Consider the following 21,819-nt stretch of genomic DNA (forward strand, 5'->3'; position numbering starts at 1 on the left):
CGATACAGTTCTATACAATGTCCTTCCAACTTTCACCAGTTTGGAGAAGAACCACAAGTGGATGGAATGAATCCATAATCCATGGAAAGTGGGATGCAATGCTGATGGTTGTGCCATTCTGAAAGGTGCACTGAAATCGAATCTGTCTACCGATAATATGGAAGCTGCTTGAACACACTGCAAATGCTAACACGTCGTCTTAGCGTGTTCTATCTTGTAAAGAGCGACCGGGTCCAATGCTTTCTAGGGCAGAAATTCAAAAATCATGAGTAACGAGCGAGAAATAACAAGTATACCCTGAAAATCAGAATTTCACAAGAGCCTTCTGGACAGCTCAAGTCCGACAAGGAATGCATTTGAATAAAATAGTAGCAGGAAGTTTTTCCAAAGAATTGTATTTTATGAGATAAACTCTGACTTGTGCGTGAGAAGGTTATGGCAAGCTTCTGATTGGTCCATTTCACAAAGCACTGAAGCTGTTGGATTATTCACCGGTTTGCTCAAGTCCCTGAGATCTCCAACAGGGTTGCACAAATTCTCAGGCAAGGACCTCATTAATTTAAATGAAGATATTCTTGTGCAAGTCACTTTTAATCACCGTCCTCATCGGGTGCACATTACTGTAATTCCTCTTCAACCTCCTTTTTTCTTGTCTAATGCCAAACTGGTTTAATCTCATTAACGCAAAAATTTTGATTCTCCAGATAATAAGCAGCACACTAAGGGCACAATACCGTGGAAATAGAAATAAAGGCTCAAGGAAGTAAAAAGGGAATATATTTTTAAACGTCTTCCTTGTACGAACGAAAATAACCAAGCAACGTGTTTCTTTAACCATTATGGCACAAGGAAATAAATCCCTGAGAGCTGCACTGTGATTTATGGACCCTGTTCATGGTCCAGTGTGATCAGTCATTCTTGGGCTTCCCTCCCCACTCCCTCCTAAATCACAACTCAGGAAATGAAGTGTTGCAATGGTTGTTAGAGGGAGTTTTCACATTTCTGAAGAAATGTGGCCTGAAAGAAAGGCAGCAGTGTGTTTCCGCACTTGGTGTGCGAGACGCAGCATCTGGCCCAAGAAGCTCTTTCTTTTCCACCTCAGACGTTGTGTAGGAAGATTTCTCAGCGTGAATTCGATACCAAATACTTCGATTTTGTGTAACATGAGCACAGGATACTCTCTCAGAACATCTCGAATGCCTTCTCTTTCTTTATTGTACTTTTATTACAATTCAAATGTCTTCCAATGGTGCTTTGGATAAATGAAAGGTTTCACGTAAAAATATTTAGGCTTTGAGGTCTCATAGAACAATGTGGCATTGAGTAAAATACAGGAGGGGGAGCTGGAGGTAGAAGATGCTGAGATGTTTATTGGGAGTGAAGAGGATAGACATGATTAAAAATGAGTTTATTAGAGGGACAGCGCATGTAGGATGTTTTGGAGACAAGGTGAGGGAGGCGAGATTGAGATGGTTTGGACATGTGCAGAGGAGGGACATGGGGTGTATCGGTAGGAGAATGCTGAGGATGGAGCCACCAGGAAGGAGGAAAACAGAAAGACCAAGGAGGAGGTTTATGGATGTGGTGAAGGAAGACATGCAGGTAGTTGGTGTGAAAGAGGCAGATGTAGAGGACAGGGGGGTATGGAGACGGATGATCCGCTGTGGCGACCCCCTCATGGGAGCAGCAGAAAGAAGAAGAGGTCGTCTCATAGAACAATAACGTCTGGTCCATGACGCTTAAAGCAGTTTGTTTTCAACACAATACAAAAAAAAGCCTAACCTTCTCTAACAGGCCTAAATTCCTAAGAATTCCTCATTTCCTGCATGCTCATGTAGAGAAATCAAAACACAAAATGCCTCAACAAGAACTACACCTCTAGAAACTTGGGTGCGTTCTCTGAAAATGCTTAAAAAGTTCCGTGTTGAAGGTTCAACCCATACCACCCAAAGAACCTTTTGAGGAACAGTATTTTCAACAAGATGATGCTCTAATTAGAACTTTTTCAGAAGATTTCAGAAGATTTTTCAGCTCTGCAGAAACACTTCAACAATCAGTGGTGGTGGACAGTAATGAAGTGAATGGAAATTGTTCCTGGACACAGTTTTTTTTTCACGTATCTGTATTCTACTTGAGTGATTCCATTTGGGGAGACTTTTACTAAAACTTCACATTTCTAAGTCAAATATTTTACTTTTTACTCAACTACATTTTGTAAAATCAGTCGTTCCTTTTTATTTATGAGGATAAAAACCTAACTGGTCAAACACGCAGCGATCCACCAATCAGGGTCGAGCGCACATTTTATTTTTAACTTGTTTGGATTGGTGCTTTGTGGTGCATCTACTTATCACCAATCAGCTTCATTTCAACATCAAGTAGAACATTTAGAGAGGAATAAATGATGAAGAAACTACAGACTCGAACTCGCCACAACACGTGACCTTATGTGTGATATTTTTGAAGTAGTTGAAAAGAAGGTTTTAGGCTCATGATAATTGTAACAGAAATCAATCAGTATTTGAGTCATTAATATCATTTTATTAACAGATCAGTGAGCTGAGAGTCACATTCGAGTCTTTTCACATAAACTGAGTTGATGAAGTAAAGAGTATTGTGACAAAAATGATAACAGGATCATTATAGCCGTAATAAATCATAGTACTTTGGATACTTAAGTAAATTTGAAGGCAAATACTTTTGTACTTTTACTCAAGTGAATTTTAAATGGACACTGAAGTCAGATTTTACCTACAGGATTTCTACTTTTAGTCAACTACATGGTTTGTGTACCTCATCCACCACTGACAATCAGAGGGTTCCCCGGTGGCATAACTTTAGAACGCAGAGAACGTGTCATTTTTCAAAGCACCGTTGAAGCACAATTTTTCTTTCGATTTCCAAGGCCCCAAACACATGTCCAGTGTGGTGTTCAGACCATGATCTCATGGTCTCTATCACAATGACTCGCACATTGCAGAACCCCTGGCAAGCCCCGCTTGTGGGTGGACCACCAGGCTCTCGATTAACTCCAGACGCGGCTCTGGGAGGCCGCCAGATGCAGGAAATGACCTACAGTGTGTCACAGGGCGCAACTCCAGCATCACGGAGAAAGAGGGAGCCCGAGGGGTGGCGAGAGAAAAAAAAAAAGGGGGGGGTGGGAGACTTCCAGGAAAAATGTGTTTACCATGGCAGCCTCAGACATGGGCTGAGCTGCCAATGACACCACACACATGAGCAGAAGAAACACAGCAGGGCTTGTGTGAGAACTCGCACTTAGAGGCTCAACACACATTCTACTTAGAACCAAGAGCTTCTTTCCAGGACAGTGGGTTTAATCATGAAGGGCACATCTTCAGAGTGGGGTCCGGGCACTCCTCAGGGTCCGCTCAGCGTTTCTCTAATACATTAGTAGGGATTTTGATTGACAGATTATTGGGGGGAGGGGGGGGGAACAAAAAAACAAAAACAAAACACTAATAATAAAAATTTAAAAACTAAATTAAATTAATACATTTAAAAAACATTGTCTCAGACTTAAAAAGTCCTCCTCGCTCCAAACCAGCTGAGAAGCCTTGCTCTAGCGACTTCTCCGATGATCTCGCGTATTTCCGAGTGTAGCGTTACATCTCTTGGCAATGTCTCCTCTTTGTGGTAGTTTTTGTGTATCGCTACTTTTCCCACACACAACCAAGATCAAGCTTTTCTTATTCAATCCCTTCTCTTCTATATTCAGTAACTAGCGTTCACAGCAAAATATAAACGCCAACCAGAGAGGTTTTTTTTGGGGGGGGGAAGGGGGGAAGACATGGGACGCAGAGAGAAAGAAATGTTGTATTTGGGTTTATTTACAGGTTGAATTTCTTGCACTGTAACAGCAATTAAATTAAAACATCTCTAATGTACAGCTGCTCCGTCGACATTAATCACAAAAACAAAAAAATGAATGGTCGTGTGCGAGACGCCATGACGGTAGGTCAAAACTAATCTAAAGCGACGATGTATTTCCGCGAGTCAGGTTCACGAGACATTTCGCAAGCAGAGAAAAAAAAAAAGGCGTCCACCAAATAACGCCTCACTGCTGGACTCTGGAACAGGCACGAGTGATGATTACACCCAGAACATGATGTTTTTTTAGTACGGATTAAAGAGGTACAGCAGTGGTCATTTTTTGTGGGAAATACTGTAGACTAATTTAATACACAAATAAAAGAGTGGGGGAAGGGGGGTGTTGGTGTGTGAAAAGCATGGCACCTCATTAAACAGTCTTAATCCGAGGCGTAACATTTACACAACAAGTGAGACGGAAGCGGTTATGATGAATGGAGGGGGAAAATAAAAGGAAATGAGCAGGGTAGTCCGGCTACGTGTTGTGAGCAGGTGTATAGGGGCTTGTTCTCAGAAACCAGAGGGCGTCAGGACGTTCATGTCACGCGGTTTGAGCTTGTGTGGCCGCGCGGCCTGTTTCGTGCCGTCCATGCTGGGAATCTCCATCTTGGGTGGAGCTTTAAAGGTTGCGGGGTCCTCGGCCAGCCGAGTGGCCTGAGCCTTCATCAGCTCCATAGGAGTGGGCTTCTGAGCACCTTTATAGGACTGCAACGCAAAGCCACCTGCGAGACACAGCGGAAAAGGAGTGGTTAAGACATCGTATAAACATCTGGAAAGCATTCAGAAGTTGTTCGAGGATCTGGAGGGGTCTTTTGATTAGACTTAGAATACAGTAGTGGAAGAACATTTCTGAGATGGGACAGATCGATCCCTAAATCTCTATATAGCACACATTCATATACAAGCAGATTAAGATAGACAGACAGACAGACAGACAGACAGACAACAAAGAGGCAATGAAAACTTAATTATTCATACAAACAAACCACTACTGCTGCTCACTAGGTAACAAACTGCCACTGGCAATAAAACTGTTTTGAAAAATATGCAAGTGGAACAGTGTAAATTTGGCAGTATTCACATTACCATTATCAAAGAGGATTAAACCGGAAGTGTGTGTGTACTGAGAGCAATGACCTACTGCAGGTATTCAGTGACGCCTCAGCAGTAATGTTCTGTTCTGGAGATTCAAAGATCAGATTGTGGATTTACTGCGAGAGAGCCATCGCTGGATGTCAACAGCTCAGCTTGCTGCGCACAATGCCTGAATTGTATTCTGTCTCATACTGTATGCAAGCTGCACTGCATATAAATCTGCAGACGAGTCATGAACAAATATTCCACGTGAAATCATTGACATTTCGGGAATTCACACAGAAAACTTAACCTAATGTGTAATGTGATCTGGGATCATGGATCCAGCTGTTGCGAATACTTCTGAAATATGCACATAATAAAACGCAGATTTTGATAAGCTAATTATTCTCCGAGTTATGCAATCCTGAATTTATCCAAACCAATCTTCACATGGAAAAAACTTCTACTTCTGGTATTGTTCTCGAAAACAATAAAAAGGTTTCTCTGGCTTGCATGAGCAGCACCAAGTTAACCCAGAGTCTACATTTCTGTTGCGAGTGATATTTCCAGCCAAATGTCACATTAGCTACAAAAGGCTGACACCTGCAACCAGGATGTAACTTTAGAACTTGGCCAAACCAGCTACGTGGGAAGATGTAAGGACTTACAATCCATTCAATCTATTGTAAAAAATAAATCAGAAGAAAGTGAGAGAAAGAATGGAACTTGAGATGCACCCTATAAAACAGGAACTATAATTGTAAGGTACAATATGAAATCATTTAATAATAGACCACTGGAAGTGACCCCTAGATGTTTACTAGAGGTCGACTGATTCATCAGTTTTGCAGATTAATCAACACTGATGGTTGATTGCTGAAACAATTGGCAAAAATCCACATTGATAGATAGTTTTTCCGGGTTGTGTTATACAGAATGAGAGCGGCCTCTTGAGGCGAATCATTAATGCCACCGCTGTTCACTTGAAGTGTCTTTTTTTTAAAATTCATTTTAATGTAACTATTTATTTATTCGGAATGTTACTTTTTGTTTTAGTTTGAAGGCATGTCATTTTCCTCAATATTGATAAATATAATAACATCGGATCAACCGTGACCACTTTCTCAGGCCTTGCTGAGAAAAGCGTCCTTATCACATGATACCACCACCAAGCTTCACAGTCAGGATGGTGTTCACAGTGTGGTGAAGTCCTTGCAGTCTCAACCATCTCCAAACAAGTTCACTAAATGCAGCGTTTTTCTGTAAGTTGTACCTGCTGTGCCGTGGTCTCCTCCAGGGTCAGTGTTGGACTTGTGGACCTGAGGCCGGCTTCCGAAAAAGCCCCAGCGTTCCACAGCTCCTTCACTGGATCCCAGATCCATGCTGGAGCTGGAACTGGAGCTGAGCTCTGAACCTGTGAGGGAGGCCACTGAGCCCTGGCTGCTAAACCAACTCCTGCCACACACAAAAAAACACACAAATACACACACTTAGCCAAATATTAACACAAATCAGAAGGCATGATGATACCGGCTGCATACTTGCGCTTCTGTTTGGGGGACGACTGAGGAGTTCCGCTTGGTGTTGACTGAGCTGAGGGTGACTTCTCGTCTTTAACGTCGACACTCTGCACGTGCAATTTCTACAAGATATGACGGCATCACAGAAACCACATTATATTTATAGTAAAGTGAATTTATTTATTTTATGGCTTTTGTTTTAGACATGGTTTCAAAAAGGACCTGCAGTGACTGAACCATGCGGTGGTAGTGGGTTTCTTCAGCAGCCAGGCCTTTGTGTGGTGCGTATCCAGTATCGGTGAGCCCTGCTCTCTTCTCAAAACTGCTCTCATGAGTCTGCTCTGGAACACAAGCAGAAATTCTCCAGCAGCTACAACACTCAAGGCAGCAAAGGTATTCAGCATTTTTACAATTGTTACTTAAAAACCCTAGGACTTACTGATGATGCGGGAGTTCATGAGCACTGAAGACGCTTTGGCTTTCACCACAGGAGCTGGAGGCTGGGTGGGCTCACCTGCAGCGGTGGGGTTTATGGAATTTTCTAATTCGCCCTCCTGGAATGTAATGCAGTCCAACTCATGTAGTTAATTTACATTCAAGGTGGCAAAATTGTAAAAGAAATTATTTTATTGTTCTAAATGATCTCGCACCAAATATAATCCATCCTTTAATTGAAGCAAATTGAATCTGTAGAAATTGATAAACATTGTAAGGCCAAAAATCCCCAAATCTATTATAAACTATTTTAAATGAATTAGAAGCCACTTCTGTACCAAACTATTTGCCAGAGGTGGTCAATTTGTGTCAAGAAGCTGCAAATGGGTTTTAAACTTTCTGTATGATAATCAACAAAGACCCACACTAGATAAACTAGAATACTGGAAATGCAGACATTTCCTGTTATCGGCAAATTTTTAGGAAAGTCTGGATTCTTTTGTGTTTTATATCCAGCCTGACAATGTTTCTCTAAAAAGTAGAAAATTCTGACAATTCCATGAATGAAGGATAGAAGAAAATCTATAGAATTGAACTAATAAATAAAAAAAATCATAACCTTATGTGTTTCTTAAATGCAGATATTTGTTAAAGTATGCTGAAATAAGTGGGACAGTTAGGTAGAATATATCTGTAGAAAATTTTATATATGCACATCTGTATTCCCCAAATGGGGTCTAACAAATGTACACTACTTAATAAAATGTTTCCATTTATTTAATCAATTTAATTCGTGCCATTTCTTTTGAATCAATATAATTGAATTTATATATTTTACCAAAAAAAGTGTACATCAATAGAATTAGTGCCGAAACTGCCATAAATGTTTCAACAGATCGAGCAGTGACAATACAACAATAGAAAAGGTCACATGGCTATTTATCCTTTTAAAACACAAAGCTTTTGTAAACCGATATGCACATTTCTGACAGGACCCTGGCAAGAGACGGACCGACATACGAAATCCACCCATAAATGAGTCTCTTTTGTGGGAATGATGACTAACGGTGTATCCTACAGCATTTGTACTCGAAGTGTTGAGTCAGTTTGCAAAATCACAGTGAGCTCACCTCGGCCAATCGGGAGAACTTCCTCTCGGGAATGACGGGCCTCCTCCATAGGTTGGTGATGTTGATGTCAGTGGGTGGAGGGGACATGGGTCGCTCCAGGTTGTCATCATAATTCAGGGCTCGGCGTGTCATCCCCGTGGGGATAGACATGCCCCCCATAAAACCCTCGCCTGCCTCCAGGGCTGAAACACACATTATATATGACTGTAAAGACAATAAACATCACTAGGCAAGCGATATCCTTGGACAACCATCTGGCAACCTTGGAGCAGTTCTGTATTTACTCGGTTGTGCAAGTCTCTCCTTTCACAACATTCTCCTCTCTTTATCTCTGCTTGTTTGTTCAGTCTATTATTATTGTAAGACTGGACTACTGCGACATGCTCCCCGAATTCCATCTGACCCGGTTTTTGTTTTGTTTTCAATATTGTCCCATTGCTCTGCTACAACCTTCGAAGTATCAGAAAGTCGGCATCATCAGGGCTAACACCTTAATAATGTAATAAACACCCCCCCAGCTGTCTGAACAGTGAAGTCAGTGGCTGTCTTCACCATACTGAACTATTTGTGCAAGTATTAGGATCAACCGTGGGTTTAAAGAAAAGAAAAAAAAAAAAAAAAAAAAAAAAAGTCTTCATAATTATGATAATTGAGTTATTTGCTAAACCAACTGTGTCTAAAGTCCGGCCTTATTCAGGTCCAAGGTTTATAAACCTTTAAATGAACCTGAGAACGTTTTAAAAGTGAAATACCACTCTTACCAGGAAGGTCTCCAGGTCTGGACACCATGACGACTCTGGGTGGATTCTGTCTTCAGCAGAAACGTAGAAAAAAGGAAGGAAGTGGCAGATTGGCTCCCACCTGTCTGGGGACCGGAACAAAATGTCAGCGAATCATATTCCAATCCACATTTGAAACTGCTGCTGATTCAGTGCTGCTTGCAATCAGCAGCTCACAGACAAAATCTTGTTGTAAAATGAGCAATTATGTGCAAGGCAATACGATACACAGGGAAAATGCTCAACCTTTTTGTAGGCTTTAATTAAAAAAATTTAATAAATAAAAATAGGGAGGAGGGATTTATTTCATGAACATTAAAAATAAGTATAAATATAAATATTAGTCCATTAGTATTCACAGCCTTTGCTTAATACTTTGTTGGAGCTCCTTTGGCACCAATTACAGCCTCAAGTCTTTTTGAGTTTGATGCTACAAGCTTTTTAATAAATTTGCAAAAAGATTTCAAACACAATTCTTTTATGTTGCATAATAATAAATGTATTAGTTGTGATTTTCACCCCGTGAATAAATATACAATACGGACTCGCAGGCCTATGCTTCAAGGACCCTCAGTGATTTCAGAACCTATAATGACCTAAAAAACCCAGACATGAACGCAGGGTACATCAATATACATTGTCCCAAATAGTTAGATCATGTTCCTGTAAAGACTGTAGACAGGACACAAAGGGACAAGCAGTAAAGCTCTGAATAGGGGAAAAAACACATTTGGTACAAGCAAAAGGTCCAAAAAGCAAAGTTCTATGAACTCTACTGTTCTGCCTGATAAGTCGAAGCTGAACGTTGTTCCTCTCTTGGTGAAAGGTGATACTGCACTAGAGCGTGGCTGGCTGAAGCAGACTGCGGCGAGACAGAAACAAAATGATCGGAGTGTTTACCAGTGCAGGGTTCGAGGCCTGAGGTACTGCTGCTAAAGGGCAGGATCCTGCTGAGTTACACCAGCTGAAGGTTGCACACTGAGCATCGTGGGATAATGAAAAGAAGTGCAGGGACGGAACTGCAAAACAAACAAGTCATTTGTTTTCATACTAAGATAAATACTACTAGTAGTTATAATGATAGTAACGCTAATAAAAGCGGTGATTCCTGCACAGATCTGGAAGCGGAACGACTTTACCGTCGCGTGAGAACGCAACTTGAATGTCTCCTGTCTCCTGCTATAACCACACATATCTCACAACCGTGCCCTACAACCACACCTTCACACAGCACACATGAAAGGGAAATACGATGCATTTGTGGTAAAAAAAAGAAAGAAAGAAAAGAAATACATTAGACGGAAACACATTTTAATCTTTTAATGATGCCGTTTTTAAACCAAGCGCAACAAATCCATGCCAACAACCAACATCAATGAGCAGAGACACACCACAAGAACACAGTGTGCAAATGAGAACACTCCCCGAGTGAGGAACTACTATATCCTGGTTATGATCGGTACGTGGTTTTAATTACACATTAAAATGTCCTGTTTCCAGTAATGTTCAAACTACACGCAGGAGTGGGTGAGATCAGTCTAACATTTGTGAACGACAGGTGGGATTGATTAATATTTGTGAAGTGGACGGACTGATCAAAACTCATGCGAGAGTGAAGCAAACTGATCAAACATTATGAAGAAATAAGGGATTGACAACCTTTATCAGAAGTGAATTGGGGGGTTATTATTGTATATATACTGTACATATAGAGTATCTGGCAAAAGTGAGTACACCCCTCACATTTCTTTGTTGCCAGTTATTTAGACGTTAATGGCTGTATGTTTAATTATTTTCAGAGGACAGTAAATCTGTACTGCTTAATACGACTTAATTCAAACTTGTGCACAAATGGGGGGATTAATCAAAGATTGTGCACAAGTGGGGGGATTATTAAAAAATCGTGCACAAGTGGAGAGATTAATCAAAAAAGGGGGATTGCTCAAACCTCATGCAGAACTGAAGCTGGATTGATCAAGCCCCTTACTCGTGCATGAGGTTTGATCAATACCCCTTCAGTTCTGCTCCACTCTGTACATTCTGTATCATTTCTGGATGATTATATCTGTATAAAATTGTAAAATCATCATATTTATACATCATTTTAATTAATCAAAGCTCGTGCACAAGTGGAGGGATTAATCAAAGCTCGTGCACAAGTGGAGAGATTAATCAAAGCTCGTGCACAAGTGGAGGGATTAATCAAAGCTCGTGCACAAGTAGAGAGATTAATCAAAGCTCGTGCACAAGTAAGGGCACTGATCAAAGCTCGTGCATGAGCAGGAGAGGACTAAACCTAAGGATTGACCTAAAATCTTAGTGAAAATAATGAATTTACTAGAAAAAGAAAAACAGCAATATAAAGTTAAGTGCAATCTACTATAGCAATCTAATGTAAATTAAGCGCGTGCACTAATCTCTCTCTTCTCTCTCTCTCTCTAGTATAATTTACAATTATTATATTATGAAATGTATTGATATTATTATTAATGATAATATTATGAAATTAAGGTAAAACTCAAGGCAAACTGAGCAGAATATCAAGATTAAAAAGTGACTCAACAAAACACCAAATAACCTTCATAGTCTCGTTATCTAATTGTGTTGCTTTTAAATGACCTCATAATTATTATATTTTCAGAAATAATTCTGAGGTGCAGGTGTGTAATGTGTAATGGAGACACAGGTGCAGTGCTCTGAGGTAACGGTTAGCTAACGCTAGCACCGCACAGGGAAATGATGATGTAATGTGATTAGCAGAAGCCGAACGGTAAAACACTGCACTCATTACCTGGCCTGAGGTTCAGGAGCTGAATAACTCCACTTCCTTGGCTAGCACTTTATACCGTGTAAAAAAACAAACTAACCCGAGCTGTTCTAACACTCAGACGAGCTTTTTGCGGCGCACAGCTTTTTGTGTCCGCCATCACTCTTCCCGTCAGCTGTGTGGGACTGAAAACACAGACCGGAACAGAGCGGTTCTTTAACTCTCGCAAAATCTCGCGACAATTCAGGCTGCTGTTAAACCAACTGTAGCACCGCGACCTGCCACTGGAGGCAGTACAGGACTATTATATGCATCCTGCTTCACTAAGCCAAATCAACTTTTGACAACAGATGACATACTGGTAGAAGCATGGAGATGTTTAGGAGAGATGGCAGTGGAGTTTTTTAACCAGATTGTTTAACAAGATTTGGGAAGGGGAGAGAATGCCCGAGAAAGGAGAAGGAGTGTGCTGGTACCAGTTTTTAAGAATAAGGGAGATGTGCAGACCTGCAGTAACTACAGGGGAATAAAGTTTAGTCACACCATGAAGTTATGGGAAAGAGTAGTGGAAGCCAGGCTGAGAGAAGAGGTGACCATCTGTGAGCAACAGTATGGAGAAGTATAGAGAAGGTCAGAAGTAGTTGCATTGTGTGTTTGTAGATTTAGTGAAAGCATACGACAGGGGGGAGAGAGAGGAGTTGTGGTACTGTATGAGGAAGTCAGGTGTGTCAGAGAAGTATGTGAGGGTGGTGCAGGACATGTATGAGGACAGTGTGACAGCAGTGAAGTGTGCAGTAGGAACGACAGACTGGTTCAAGGTGGAGGATGGATTGCATCAAGGATCGGCTCTGAGCTCTTTCCTGTTTGCAGTGGTGATGGACAGTTGACGGACAAAGTCAGACAGGAGTCTCCATAGACTATGATGTTTGAGGATGACATTGTGATTTGTGGTGAGAGTAAGGAGCAGGTTAAGAAGAGCCAGGAGAGGTGAAGGTACGTGCTGGAGAGAAGGGGAATGAAAGTCAGTAGGAGTAAGACAGAGTACATGTGTGTGAATGAGAGGAAGGGCAGTGGAGGGGTGCAGTTGCAGGGAGAAGAGGTGGAGAAGGTGGAGGAGTTCAGGTACCTGGGGTCAACAGTGCAAAGTAATGGAGAGTGTGTTAGAGAAGTAAAGAAAAGTGTGCAGGCAGGGTGGAGTGGGTGGAGAAGAGTGATAGCAGGAGTGATTTGTGATAGAAGAGTATCTGCAAGAGTGAAAGGGAAAGTTTATAGGACTGTGGTGAGACCTAACGACGATGGACATCATAAGAATGAGTTTATTAGAGGGACAGCACATGGACGTTTTGGAGACATGTTGAGGGAGGCGCGATTGAGATGGTTTGGACATGTACAGAGGAGGGACATGGGGTATATCAGTAGGAGAATGCTGAGGATGGAGCCACCAGGAAGAAGGAAAAGAGGAACACCAAGGAGGAGGTTTATGGATGTGGTGAGGGAAGACATGCAGGTAGTTGGTGTGAAAGAGGCAGATGTAGAGGGTATGGAGACTGTTGATCCGCTGTAGCGACCCCTAATGGGAGAAGCCAAAAGAAGAAGAAGAAGAAAAGAAGAAGATTAATTACAAACTGAATTACGTTAAGTACAGAAAACACGCTGGAGCATTTTTGTATTTTTTTATGGCACAATATTTAAACTTTTTTAGGTTTTACCATCTGTACCCATGAAACCTACAAAACTGAATTTTTTCAGTCATTAGTTGTTGTGCTCAGTAGATTATATTATTTCTTCGTTATATATCTCACTCCACATACAGAACCTGCACATATCTAATATGTCTAATATATCTAAAAAGGTCTAAAAGATTTATAATGTCTACATTTAAGATACTGAAAGAGATTCTTCCCATTAAAAGTTCTGATTGGTCTGCTAACTGCTTCCAAAACACAAGGCCGAGCTGATCAAGCTGCCCATTTTAATTAGAAAGATCATTTAAAACAACAACAACAACAACAACAACAAATAAACTGTTTTGAAACCTGTTGCAGCTATCAAATTCAAAATGACCATATTTTTTTCCTTAAAATGGATATATTCTTAGTTTAGATAGTTGTTTTTTGTTGTTGTTTTATTGTGAATAAAATATGAATTTAAGAAAAGTTGTGGTAACAATTATAAGGGAAAAAGCCACTGGCCACCAGAGGATATCTTTAACTGCGTATTCTTAGATTCATCATAATGATTTGCATAACAAAACTTGCTTTTTACTCGTTTGGGCTGCGCTGGTTTGAATAAATGCTTTAGAAATATATTTAGAGATACAGAACAATTTAAAGGTGCAGCAAAAGTGTTTGAAACGTTGGGGCTGGTCAAACCTTGTAAATGTGGATTGAAGATGTTTATCAGATAGACTTTATTAGAATAGAAAGTCAAATAATTTTATATTCATTAATTTATTATTCAATTTATAATGAAAAAAAAATATTACATGATAAGACTTCTTTTATTTTTGTCATTTGGTGAAAAATGAAAATTTTTGACTGGTCACTAGGAACAATGGTGATCACTGATACGTTGTTGGAGAAAACGGCTGACAAAAGTTTAGATTAGCCAGGATTTATGCAGATGCAAAGTCGACCAAACCTGCTATTTAAATTCACATAACCATTACCTGTGATGGGAGCTGCAGTGTTGTATCAAGTGCAAGACAGATGCTAACATCTTTCTGAATTCCTGCTACATAATGCTTCATCACAGACAAGTTACATATACAGGAATATAACCACACGGTGAGGGAATTCGAACATACTCAAACGCTTATTGATTTATTTATTCAAGTAATAAAAGACTGGAAAATATTATTGGTAATGCTGGCCTGTCAGATTGACCAGTTTAGCATGTGTTTCTGGAGCTGGTAGCTTGCTGGATATTTCAAAAGGGATTACCTGCAATGAATACACACTGTTGAGACGTAAATCCACACACATTCACACTCATTTAAACACAGGGAACCGACAGCGTAGCCAGTTCACCCACCAGAATGTTTCTGAGAGGGTCAAGGAAACTAAAGAACCCTGAGGAAACCCACAGACATAGGAACAACAGTAAGTAAAATGGTACTCCAGTAAAAGTCAAACTTTCACTTGGGTAAAAGAACAAAAAAAAATTATATTTAAATGTAGTTAAGCAACTGAATGTACTATGATTTTTTACAGCTATCATGTTCCTATTATCATTTTTGTCACAAGACTCTTTACTTAATCAACTTAATTCATGTAAAAAGACTCGAATGTTTATCTGAACACATCAATGTATTTATACAATGACATTAATCTGGTCAAACACTAAATGATTTCTACTCAAATGATCATGAGCCCAAAACTTTCTTTTTAGCTACTTCAAAAAAATCGCGTAAATATTGTGTTGTGGCGAGTTCGAGGGTGGAGTTTCTTCCATCATTCCTTCCTTTTTAAATTTTCTGCTTGCTGTTGAAATGACGCTGAACTGTATGTTGGTGATAAGTAGATACACCAAGCGTCACGCAAAACAAATTCAAAACAGAGCGTGCGCTCGAACCTGATTGGTGGATTGCTGCGTTTGAGCAGTTTTTATAGTCTTTCATAAATAAAAAGGAATGACTGATTTCGCAAAATGTAGTTAAGTAAAAAGTAAGATATCCGACTTTTAAATGTAGTGAAGTACAGTAAAAGTCTGATATAATGAAAATACATCAGTAAAGTACAGATACGAATTACATTTACTTCGTTACTGTCCACCACTGGGAACAACGTAAACCTCAGAGGACAGACAGTAACCTGAGCTCAGGTCTGATATCTGATCTGCTGTGGACTTTACTGATGATGTCTGATTTATGTCACTCTGATTATAAGCGATAAGCAATATCATTTTGACTTGTGATTTACTTTATTAATCTGTACAAATGTAATAACAGAGAGCAAGGAAAAAAACAAAGACCATTAAACACAAAGACATTTTTATTAAAAAAAGTGGGGGAAAAAATGAACACGATTTCAAAGACATACAAATCACATATTTGACTTTCCTCATTTGAAGTTTTTTTGAGGAGTGGCATTCATAATAATCATTTACAGCATTTCCAATGCATAAATAGAAAATCATTTACAAAATTCCATGCGATCATTTCTTCTAATTGAACAGTTAATATATCTGCAACCACTGGAATGCCAAATCAGTGCTGGAACCTTTATTCCAAGGGTCTGTGATTAAGAACAGTCATATAGAGTTAACAGTACAGTGCATAACTGGCTTATCTTGACACAAATGCTTCCGATTTGAAAGAAGTTTTTGGAGGACAAGCGTACAATTAACGTATGGCATAATTTCCGATATATTCTGCTCGAACAAATGAGCCTCATGTATATATCTCCTAAATCACGAAATCTATCTTTGCCTATAGGACATATAGTTTTTGGGAAGAAATAAATGATTAATTATGTCTTTTCAAGGTGTATTAAATGATGACTGTTGCGATCATTACATCAAAAATGAACACGGTTTGACTTCGAATGGATAAATTGCAATACAGTCAACCCCTGATAATTCGCGACTCGGAAAATCCGCGGGTTTTTAATTGGAACCTGACAAACAGCAAGTTGCGGATTATCTTGAAATTTGCGGGAATCCGAAACGGGACCGAATGTTGAGGAACGTTAGAAATAACATTGTAAACTATGTTTTCACTAACAAATTGCATAAAATTTTGTAAAACACGTTACTGTATTAAAGTGACATTATGTTTACATGGATTCTCTAAGGTACCATAGGGGCTGCTGGGAGGTGGGGGAGTGGGGGTGCATCCGGGGGAACACTGTGTAGGCAAATTAAGCAGCAGATGGCGGTGTGTTAGTGCTTGTGTGATAGCACAAGCTTTGGATCAGTGTTAAATTGATCTACAACCGATATATATATATATATATATATATATATATATATATATATATATATATATATATATATATATATATATATATATAGGATAATTTTTAAGCAAACAAGGCAAAAAACCTTTTTGGAAATGTTATAAATCATAAATATATTCACTCTGAGATTGTCTTTCTGATATGTATGCTTCTTCCAGATATACAAGCTTAAATATGAGGTTGGCATTACAAAAAGCGTTTGACACGAGTTCCCTTTAGACATGGTTCAAAATAAATGAGTTGTTTTGTCTTGAATCTCTTGGAAATGTAAAGGCCTGTCATTGTCAACATAGATCCTGACTATCTGCTTTGACGATCCGCTTCGCCTTAGCTGCCATATATCAATTGCACAAACAGGATTTTACTGAAATAATAATACAAAAAAAAACACATTTTCTTTTTTAAATAATAAACACAGTGATATCTGTTTGTGCATTTTCCTGACATCGGATCATTTCCTATCATCTAAATGTAGAGAGCATTCTATTTAAGTACTTGCATTTTTTTCGTGTTTTTTTGCTTTTTCAAATCACCAAACAATGTTAAAAATCATCCAACAACCAATACAGTTATTGATCACAACTGGACATGACTGGACTGACACGGACCAGTTTTACCACGGACATTTAGCGTAACTCTACACTGTGGTGTGGCATTAACATGTCACCATTTATAGGGTCACTTTTGATTCGTTTACACCTAAAAATGGTTAAGCAGAGAAACCTGAAAACCGTGACGTCACATCATCGTTCCTGGAGTTGTGAGATTGATAAATGTTTTTAGACAGCGAATGGAGATATGGCGCTCGTAAGAAACGAAGCAGCGTTACTTCTCAGCAATGGCGGGCAGCATGCAGGCACGGATGCGAGCTTCCCTCCATGCACTCCGGCACTCGGAGAGCCAGTGCGACACGATTGTTTGTTTGTCCATGCTGCGGCTGCTTTTTGCCCTCCATCCACAAGAGGTGCCATCGATCTTGGTGCAATCTAGCTTCTTCCTGCTGAGCGGCGAGCGCTGGGGCACGACAGGAGAGGGGACAGAATCTGGAATGCGCAGATCCGGACAACTGGTCTTGTTCTTGACGTCAAGACCAGGACAGGGTACGCTGCGTGCTCTGTGAAGGGGAATGCTCCCCCGTCTGGTGGCGGAAGAGGACGATTCTGCTTCTCTGTAGCCATAGAGGTACTCTAGGGGGTCAGTAGAAGTTGGGCAGTCCTGCTCCGAGCTTTGGGCTTGCTCTGGCTTTGAGGAAGAAGGCCCCGCCACCTCTACCTTGGTTGTCGAGGTGTCGACGGTGCAGGATAAGGGTTGTGCAAGCTGGCGCAAACGATGCGGCCGCAAACAAGGCTTCGGAGAGTCCAGCCTGCCGATGGACAGGATGTCCCGGTCTGGCTCGTGCAAGGGGAAAGTAGGTCGGGCCAGCTGACAAATAGAGTGTAAGTAGTCCTGGGCGCTGCTGTATTGGCTGTTAGTCTGATTCAGGTCATGCACAAGCTCCTCCGAACCCTCACGGATGGTCGGGAGGCCCCGCTTAACCAGCAGTCTAGACCTGGGCCGCATCACTGCATAAACAAACATGGCTTAATTAAGATTCACATTCTCATACTGTCTATCATAATCCATCACTACTGTATTTTCTCCATATAGTCTGTCTAGCTTCAGCAAGCTTTTTATAAAAATCGGACACGTGTGTCAATCCACTCCACTACGTAACTGCCCATAATCAATGCACATAACGTGAGACATCGGTTACGGGAAAACTGTGCAAGCCCCAGTCTCCATGGTAACTCCTCTTTCCGTTACATCTCAGATTTCATTTCAGCTGGAGAGCGCAGTCATGCACGCAGCACACATATACCCACACACAAACACACACACGCACAGACATACACACACACACACGGACGTCCATACACAAATAAACTCACACATACACATACTCTCGATATTTCTATTGCACTGTATGCACTCAAAATCCACCAGATTTCTTTCTCAATGTTAGAACAATTTGGGAGCAAAAAACAGAGCAAATAACCCAACGCCCCCAACCTGACACCTCCTCCATCTCTCCCTCCCTCGTAATGTTTATCACCTAAACCTGGTCATTGTTTTTTCCCAGTCCCTACACCACAGGGACTAAAACAAAAACACTTATAGCGCATGTTTTCCCTTTTTCCCCAAAACACCCACACGGTGCACACCTGGTCGCCTCAGTGTCCAAGCAGCAGTGGCTGAATTTCAGGAAAGCCCCTTACGATTTTCTCCATGTTAATGGATTCATCAATCATCTCCTAAATCCATTAATCTTTCTGCCTCCTTTCCTTAAATATTTACAAACCAAATCTAACCCTTAAAGTCGGAGAAGCTGAACCCTGAAGAATATCGAAAAACATCAAGACGCTCCCACCTCCTGTGCGTCTCTGGTACCTTGGGGTGTCTCTAGGTGTCTCCTCTTCTGTCCTTGTTCTTCACTGCTCCCTGCCACAGCCCAGCACTTGACTGCTTCTCTACGAGGAAAACAACACCACCCTCCCTTCCTCGCACTCCTTTTCTTTCTTCCCTACGCATGCACTCTCCTGCACCCTCTCTCTCTCTCTCTCTCTCTCGCACACTCACTCACTCACTCCACCCTCTTTTGGCTGGGGCTAAAAATAGCACCACCGGTTCATTCTCGTCCCCGTAGCTGTGTGTGACTGATCATTTGCAAAATGGATTGTTGGGTAATGTCGAAAAAACAAAAAAGACAGGGGTCGGAGCGAAGGATGAGGCGAGATGAACGAGCTGGTGGGGAAATTGAGAGGAGGATGAGGCTTAGGAGAATGAAAAAAAATGTTTTTTGACTCACTGTATTGAAAGATAAAGAAGAGTTTCCCGAAAGCATCACAAGGTCATTATGCATTGGAAGAGCGAGCATCATCATCATCATCAAACTCTCTCTCTCTCTCTCTCTCTCTCTCTCTCTCTCTCTCTCTCTCTCTCTCTCTCTCTCTCTCTCTCCCTTCCGGTTAACATTTCAGCACTTTGAGATGCTTCTGGGAAAGGTTTTTCATCTCCCAGTTGATGCTGTATAGCTTGGAGACTACACTCAGTAAACACACTTATTACATCATTTGTTTGCTTGATGAGACACTTAGCAAGATCAGTCCAGATTCATACCAGAATTCCTCCTGAGAAATTTCCTCAAACTCTCATTCTAGACTTACAGTTTTTCTCAGTTGCTTCGGAGCATTTCTCGAATAATTCATAATATTTTTCAAACCAGTAAGTGCATTTCTCGAAACACTTTGTACAAACAGCACAACACAACGGTTTGTCTTTAGTTCATCTCTCAAAAGTAAGTAACATCAAATTGCCATCAGAATGGCACGTCCTTTTGTCACTGTTCATAAACAAAATGTTTAGTCGTGTTGTGAGTATGACTTTGCACACTTTCAGCATTTCCTGATGTTAACGACGGTTTTGGTTACAACGATTGAAAATGAAAAGGCTGAATTTCTACACATTACTGTATATACTGTATATTGATTGCAGGAGACCAGACAGGATTCACGCTTACATTGTACTGTACAAGTGTCTGTTCGTTTCCTGGTTGTTCATCCATTTTCAGATATCGTAACTCTGTGTTTCACTCTGTCGCCAACTGAAGGTTCACGAGATTCACCTTTGACCTGTTATGGAGAACTAGTTGATTATTGGTCGATCTGATGCCGTTCACTTGCATTCATTACTGGCATTTAAAATTCATCTGTACAATTCATTAACCGATAACCATTTTGCATTTAATGAACTGATGCCAAGATGTTTTGAGGGTTAAAACTATTCAAGTGAGAACCAGTATAATACACCGATCAGACATAACATTATGACCATTTGCCTAATATTGTGTTGGTTCCTCTTTTGCTGCCAAAACAGTCCTGCCCCATCGAGCATTAACAGCTACAGGAGATCGTCTGTTGGATCGGATCACACGGACCAGCCTTCACTCCCCACATCCATCAATGAGCCTCGGCCGCCCACGACCCTGTCGCCGGTTCACCACTGTTCCTTCTTTGGAGAACTTTTGATACTGACCACTGCAGACCAGGAACGTCATACAAGAGCTGCAGTTTTGGAGGTGCTCTGACCCAGTCGTTTAGACGTCACAATTTGCCCTTTGTAGACAAAATTTTCACTCGCTGCCTAATAAATCCCACCCACTAGCATGTGCCACGATAAAGAGATAATCAGTGTCTATTTTGATCTACATGACATAAACAATTGATAATGTAGCGAACAGCAGACACTTGTACACAATCAAATAAACAAAAATATCAAAGCATTCGCAATGCAATGAGAAATTAAGAAATCCAAACCTTATCTCAAGTAACGCTAAGGCACGTCGATACGTGTCTATTTTCTCTCCTAAGGCTTATGATTGCGTGGCAATTTCGACAGAGTCTGGAAAAACTAAAGTACAGCTGACTGTTCTCATGCGTACAGCTGACTGCTCTCATGCTGCACCTTTGAAGTGTGTGTGTATGTGTGTGTGTATGTACGTATATACACTGCCAAAATAAACACATTCCTTCATTTGTTTTCTAGCTGTATTCTTAGAAACGTTTACCTCATTAGGTTTTTCTGCTCACACACACACACACACACACATGCAAGCAAATCGCTGACAAAGCATCGCATTTCTGACTTTCTGACAAATCGGAAATGAGGAAAATGTGTAAGGAATATGAGATGAGAAAACTTTTGCCATGTTTCCACACGGGCGGTTTTAAATGGCGGATGTGTGCAACATGGCGGATTCTGGTCCTTGGTTTAGACTTGGCGCATCAGTAAAACAAATGTTTAGCAAATAATTTTTCGGTGGAGTTTTTTTTTTTTTTTTATCTCTGAGTAAAGAAGGGATGTAGTGAATAAATGTTTGTTGCGTTGAATCTGTGACAGATTTAATTTTCACTTTCCATGGTCTGTGACTTACACAGGAGCAACTTGGCAGCAGGGATTTAAATATTTAACAAATTTTTGATTGTATTTTGCAGCATCGATGTTCCCCTGGTGGTCTAGTGGTTAGGATGCGGCGTTCTCACAGCTGCAGCCCAGGTTCGATTCCTGGTCAGGGAACCAACACCAGCCACTCTTAGTGCCGGTCCCAAGCCCGGATAAATGGGAAGGGTTGCGTTAGGAAGGGCATCCATCGTAAAAACATGTGCCAAATCAAACATGCGGTTGATCAGCTGTGGTGACCCCTAATGGGAGGAGCCGAAAGAACGTTTT

General features: G+C 40.7%; 2 protein-coding genes across 4 annotated transcripts; both read right to left on the reverse strand.

The window, feature by feature from the left end:
* Window positions 1-3,830: 3,830 nt before the first annotated feature.
* Window positions 3,831-11,797, reverse strand: kiaa1191 (KIAA1191 ortholog). Its single transcript, XM_046868523.1, has 9 exons — window positions 11,621-11,797; window positions 9,730-9,848; window positions 8,812-8,915; window positions 8,051-8,232; window positions 6,925-7,039; window positions 6,708-6,826; window positions 6,507-6,607; window positions 6,239-6,420; window positions 3,831-4,610 (listed from the first exon to the last, which is right to left on the reverse strand). The coding sequence occupies exons 3-9, from the start codon at window positions 8,837-8,839 to the stop codon at window positions 4,399-4,401; spliced, it is 939 nt and encodes a 312-aa protein (XP_046724479.1). The 5' UTR covers window positions 8,840-8,915; window positions 9,730-9,848; window positions 11,621-11,797; the 3' UTR covers window positions 3,831-4,398.
* A 3,773-nt stretch (window positions 11,798-15,570) lies between these two features.
* On the reverse strand, window positions 15,571-21,037 carry si:dkeyp-72g9.4. 3 transcript variants are annotated; one of them, XM_046867066.1, is made up of 2 exons: window positions 20,907-21,037; window positions 15,571-18,116 (listed from the first exon to the last, which is right to left on the reverse strand). In XM_046867066.1, exon 2 carries the CDS (start codon window positions 18,112-18,114, stop codon window positions 17,380-17,382), a length of 735 nt encoding a protein of 244 aa, XP_046723022.1. In that variant the 5' UTR covers window positions 18,115-18,116; window positions 20,907-21,037; the 3' UTR covers window positions 15,571-17,379. The 3 variants fall into 3 exon arrangements, with proteins under 3 accessions (XP_046723022.1, XP_046723021.1, XP_046723020.1); XM_046867065.1 differs by lacking the exon at window positions 20,907-21,037 and adding an exon at window positions 18,982-19,233; XM_046867064.1 differs by lacking the exon at window positions 20,907-21,037 and adding an exon at window positions 18,962-19,227.
* Between the last annotated feature and the right edge of the window lie 782 nt (window positions 21,038-21,819).

This window comes from Silurus meridionalis, chromosome 15 (assembly GCF_014805685.1).
Source record: "Silurus meridionalis isolate SWU-2019-XX chromosome 15, ASM1480568v1, whole genome shotgun sequence".
NCBI lineage: Eukaryota > Metazoa > Chordata > Actinopteri > Siluriformes > Siluridae > Silurus > Silurus meridionalis.